General features: G+C 47.2%; 1 protein-coding gene across 1 annotated transcript; it reads right to left on the bottom strand.

Moving 5' to 3' along the window:
* Positions 1-2,793: 2,793 nt before the first annotated feature.
* LOC127300354 (protein CLMP1) lies at positions 2,794-5,442 on the bottom strand. The gene has a single exon (XM_051330456.2). The coding sequence runs from the start codon at positions 5,352-5,354 to the stop codon at positions 3,009-3,011; it is 2,346 nt and encodes a 781-aa protein (XP_051186416.1). The 5' UTR covers positions 5,355-5,442; the 3' UTR covers positions 2,794-3,008.
* Between the last annotated feature and the right edge of the window lie 651 nt (positions 5,443-6,093).

The raw sequence follows: 6,093 nt of genomic DNA on the forward strand, positions 1-6,093 counted from the left end.
AGCCTAAAAATACTAGTAAATCATGATGTCAGTCCGTTGTGACTACACTGGTTTGCTATATTGGAGTATGTTGCATCTGTGACCACCACTATTTTTTTCATGGACTTATTTATTCTACACTCTTTTCCGAGTCCAGGAAACATCCCTAACTAACTGGTGGGAAATCAACATCAACCTTTCGATAATACAGATTTGTTCAGGGATGTATCAGGTGAAAATGGCCCAACTTCTGCAAATCTGAAAATGCCAACATAAACTGTTTTGCAAAACAAACCCTAAACTCATATCACCCTCTCGTTCTCACACATTGTTGTGATTTCTCTCTCTCTCTCTCTCTCTCTCTCTCTCTCTCTCTCTCTCTCTCTCTCTTCCCCATCCTCAGCACTCCCCAGCTGAATCCCTCCCCAGGGAGGAAGCCTGCCAGCAGTTCGAAGAACGGAGGCGGTGTGAATAGCAAAACCAGCGGCGGGGAAGACCAGCAAGATGGCAGTATTTACTTCCATCTTCTCTCTCACTGCGGCCTGATTTGGAGCAGACTAGAATACATATTCAGTTTGTTCGTTGCCATTTCTTTTCCTCAAGCTGTACCAGATCTAATGGAATCATCATATATTTGGTAAGAACTTTTGTTTTGTTTTCTGTAAAAAAAGTGAAGTCTATTTCAGATCTGAAATATTCATTTGGACAGTGAAATTTGATGTTCATTCTGGAATGTTCATCCAGAATGTTCCAGAAATATTTTTATTATGTCAATTCAGATTCGAAGTTTCTTTCAAAACCGGCAAATTCTTTTGCCTGGAATTTCTAGGCTTTTTCAGATCGGAATTGTTCTTCAATTGTGAGTTTTTGGGTTGCCAATTTTAGGGTCGCTACCAAATACAGGAATCTCCAAAGTCCAAACTGACTAGGCTAATGATTTCCTGGAACATGAAATCTGTTAGTACTAGGGTGGTATGTGAAAAAACGTGCTTCATATCTGGTGCTGGTACAAAGACTCAAATCTCACCCTTGGTACATGATCGAAAGGCCAGGAGTAGAAATTTTCAGATTTTCAGAACATACGCATTTGCACCTGATATGTCCCCTCAGATTTGTTCTGTGTAGATACTAGACAGCCATGTTACAGAACTTACTCACCTAAACATGGACCTACCACCGGCCAAATCACCTTTCTTCTCAATGACCCTTTCATGAGTCCACGATATGCTAAGTATGACTGGTCTCTGCACAGGGTTTTTTTTAGTCAAAAATAGTGGTACATTTTAGAGTACCAGATGCTATATCAATAAAAACGTGAACACGCGGATAAAACATTAACCGAAACCAGGGTGGTTTAGGGGAAGGGGCTGATATGCACCAGTTTCGACAATGAAGGGCTATAAAGTGACCAGTTTCAAAGCTAAGGTATGTATAGTGGAATCCTTAAACATTTTAGGGAGTATAATGGACTTTGTAAATAAAAATTATACCAGATATTATTTTATATAAGAGGACCATGACTACACCCTTTGATAGTGACCACCAAATAGACAATGTCAGTAATACTAACAAAATAAGGAAGCATCACAAGAAAAAGTCTGATGAAAACTTGGAAAGCATTAGCCAATGATATGCAAGTATATGCAATTAAGTTCAAACAAATACAGACACAAGTGGGCTGCACTGTGGAGAAACATACCAACTATCAGAGTCCTGTATCCAACTCATCAGAGCTGTCACGGCATCGCAGCACACCTTGCTGTTATTGCAAATGGCATTATATCCTGTAGCCTGTAATCTCCATCAGCTTGGATGAATTAAATGATTGCTGGATAGGGATTAAATAGAACAAAACAAGTAATATAATCTAGCCACTCAATGTTTGCGATTACAGTCATCACTTGCTGGTAGGTGTTTAATGGCTCTTGCTATCCCAAAGGATCCAGCATTTGTCCAGTTACCTTTTTGGTTGAATTTTCCCTTATCCATTTCTTTCATTTCATTTGTAGGTCGTGTGCGGAGCCTACTGCTCGCATGTTCCCCCCAGCCCTAAATACTTGCCACAGATTTAGGCAAAATGTAGGCTAAAATGTGTCTAGGTTCATTGAACCTGCGACAAGTAATTAGGTCAGGACGGAGTACTACGTTTGTCATTCTGTGGCTTTCTTTCTCAAATGCACAGATGTGCCGATCCCCTGTGTATTATATGTACTAGAGTCTAGAGAAAAGCCGGAGTTGTAGGACATGCAGTTAGTCAACGGAGATACTATTTTATAGCTTTCACACGAATTTGAACCAAACTGAAAGTAATATGTTTTCCTGTTTCTCTGGAGCCAAATCCAATCGAAGGCACACTTGCTACTAAGAAACATAAGATACTAGGGAGCGTTGCAATCTATATCAATGCTTCACAAATATATGTATAAGGTTCAGTAACTATATATACACTGAAATATCATTGCAGTGACTGGAACATGCACTATGAATTTAAAAAAATGATTAGAGAACATTTACAAACATTCTGACAGTGGCTCATGTGATGTTCAAAATCTCCAATTATATACTCTGAAATACCATTGCAGTGACTGGAATATGCACTATCAATTTAAAAAAAATGATTAGAGCACATTTACAAACATTCTGACAGTGGCTCATGTGATGTTCAATATCTCCCATTATATACTCTGAAATACCATTGCGGTGACTGGAATAAGCACTACCAGTTTTAGAGAACATCATTTACGAACATTCTCACAGTGGCTCATGTGATGTTCAAAAATCTCCCATTATATATCTAATAACTGGCTCAAGAAATTCATCAAGAAATATTAAGATAAGACGAAGCAATTATCAAGATGTTCATGTGAAGTCCACACTAGTTCTGCATATAAAAAACTCAGTATGATAATCATCTCTAAATTGGTGATCATGATACAACACCATGAAGATGTTATCAAGAACAAATAAGTCCTACCAAACAATAGAATACGTGACGCATCGATTTCATCTTAGCTTAAAACAATGAGAACTTAGCTTTCAACAACAGACTCATCATCGATGTTTTCGCTTGTTTGGGAGCTTTCTGTGCCTGAAGGTGCGACATTCTTCTCTCCGGACTCAGAGACTGTGTTTGAAAAATGATTCTTGAGCACTGTGGAGATATCTGATTCTGAAGCTCCAGCCAGCTTAAACCTTTCGACAGAAGCATCGAGATTCTTCTTCCAATCACCAACACTAAGTTTGAATTCCACTTGAGAGCGCTCAAAAAGCATATTGCCCCAGAATAGGTGGATCTGTTGCCTCATTACCGCTGCCTGCTCAGCTGCCTCATCTGGTGTCAACTCCCCTTGACCATCTGCACTGTGTTGTTTTCTTCTTTTCTTCAATACCTCATCCTTGTCACTCGCGCCAGGTGTTTTTAAGTCTAACATTCTCTGTTCTTCCACTTTCTCCCACATGTCTGTTGCAGCCCTCATTTTCTCCTCAGCACTATCAAAAAGCTTGAATGTCTCTGAAGAATCCCAGACAGACAGGTCAACCTTGTCTGCCAATGCAAACGACCAATGAAGCTTTGCAGTCTCAAAGTGTTGCTGGCCTAGAGCAAGAAGGCCTTCATAGAAGTCTTGCTTGATTTTCAGGGACTCCTCGTACTTGTGCCCTGCAAGAGCATACCTCTCGCGCACCCAATCGTAAGCTGTGCGGAGCTGGGCAGACATGATTTCCTTTGGAGAAGATTCATCAAGAGGGATGCGCTTCCTTGCTGCGCACATATGCACATTTCCCCAGTTAAACAATGCCAAGGCGGCGACCTCCTGGAATTTCGCTGCAGCCATCTCAAAAAGGGATTGGGCCTCCTCGCTGGTCACGGTTTCCTCGAGCGCTTCGGAACACAGCTCCATTCCCAGTTCATGAAGGTCCAGATGCGCATCAGCATCGATCCCAACCTGGTTTCGGAACAGCTCTGCAAACTGAAGCAGCCAATCATCAATCTCAGCTTCCTTGCACTCAGAATGGCCACAATCTTTCTTCCCTGCCAGAGTGCTCTGTTCAGCAACCCCGTTCTCCAGATCTGGCTTTGCCACCTCGGCATTGGTCACCTCTGCAGAAGTATGTGAAGAGCTATCTTCAGCGGCGACCAACAACTCTCCCTCCTCCTCCTCCTCCTCTAGCTTGATCTCTTCTGTTGGCAGAGCAGGCTCCTGCTCTGGGCTTACTTCAACAACGTGCAGCCTCAAGGTAGGAAGCTTATTATCACCTTCTGTTACACCGGCGCCAACACCAGAAGCCTCGGCCAACCGGAGCTCTGCCGTGCAAGTGATGGTAACTAGATCCCCGTCGGCATCTTTGTACTTCATCAACACAGCCTTGGATGATGGGAAGCGCTTCGCCACGACTTCCCGGAGCGTCTGAAAGGTGCATTTTTCTGGCATCTGCCCAAGCCTAATGTCATGGCCATACACCAGCTTGAGAGGCCTCCATCTGGTCACAACCTTCCTGTCGATGAGTGCCGTCCGCGTCGCTGGTTGGGATGAGGGCACTGAGAGTGCCGGCACGGTCTTCTGGGAAATGTCGGCAGCTGAAGCCTTGGCAGAGGATGACGGGGAGTTGGAGAAAGGCACCAGCTTGGGCGCTGGCGAGGGATTAAATTTGGACATCGCTGGAGTTGGCTGCTGCTGCTGCGCGGGTGGAGGTGAGGGAGGCGATTGTTTCTTGGGAAAGGGGCGGGAGGGGAGGGATGGGCCGAGGCCGGCCACGACGGCGGAGGCGCCGAGGGCGGCGGGGGAGGGGCGGCTGGTGGGCTCGTGGGTGGAGGTGGAGGAGGAGATGCGGGAGCGTAGGCGGTGGGCGAGGTCGAGGGCGTCGCGGTGGTCGGGGTCGAGGGCGAGGAGCGCGAGGGTGTCGGCGAGCGCGAGGTCGTAGCGGCCGAGGGCGTCGAGCGCGCGGGCGCGGCGGAGGAGCGCCCGCGGGAAGCGCGGCTCGGCCTGGAGCGCGAGGGAGCACTCGTCGGCGACGGCCCTGTGGTCGACGGGGCGGAGCTGGAGGAGGCAGGCGGCGCGGTTGCTGTGGAAGACGGCGCGGTCGGGGTGGCCGCGCGGGGCGAGGCGGAGCGCGAGCTCGTACTGGCGCAGCGCGCCCGGGTAGTCGCGCGACTGGAAGAGGCGGTTGCCCTCCTCCTTGAGCTCGTGCGCGCTGCGCAGGAGCACGGCCGGGGCCAACGGGAGCTCGTGCGGCGCCGCCCCGTTCGCTGCGGGGGGCGCGGACGGCGGAGCCTTCTGCTCGGCTGCGACCGGAGGCGATTTGGCGGTGGCGGTGGCGGTGGGGGCGGCGGCGGCGGGAGGGGACGGCTTCTTCTTTCGGGCGCCGGACTTGCCCATGGGGATAAGTTGGAGGAAGGGGAGGGGCGAGGTTGCGGAGACCGAGCAGAGCAGTTGTGGCCTTGTGGGTAGGGGAGTGAACCCTAAACGAGACGGATGGGTCTGCACTCTGAAATCTAAAGTCTGCTATCATATGAACGTGTTTCTCTGTTACGAATTTCAGCAGCTGTTGAAATTGGGGTCGAGCTGGGTTTCTTTGAGAGAAATTAGGCACTTTATTGATCAAATATAATCAGTACAAAGCATTTTTAGGATACAATCCGGTATCACATGTCTAAAGGAGATAAAACCATACAACTCAACCCTATGAGCTAAAATATGTGCCGATTCATTTAGACTACAGAGGACATGACAGAAGGAGATAGAGGAAAACATCGCCGCCATCTTTTGTATATATCCTGGATCACCACTCCCATGTATAAACGATTCATGGTGGTGGACTTGATGCGCTGTACCACCGATAAGCAATTAGAGGCTAACACGACTTGATCAAAACCCTCCTCGATAGCGAACGACATTGCACGTCTAGCAGCCAGTGCTTCAGCAAGTTCTGGCGTTGCAACCTCAAGAAGAAGCTCGCTGCAAGCAGCTAAGCATATGCCTCTGTAGTTCCTAATCACAACGCTAACTCACGTTCGCTTGGAGGTCTTGAAAATTGCTGCATCTACATTTATCTAAACCTTTCCCTCCGGCGGTGGACTCCATTTAGCAATAGAAGACTTGGAATCATGACTATGGT

The sequence above is a fragment of the Lolium perenne genome, chromosome 5, assembly GCF_019359855.2.
Source record: "Lolium perenne isolate Kyuss_39 chromosome 5, Kyuss_2.0, whole genome shotgun sequence".
In the NCBI taxonomy this organism is placed as follows: Eukaryota; Viridiplantae; Streptophyta; class Magnoliopsida; order Poales; family Poaceae; genus Lolium; species Lolium perenne.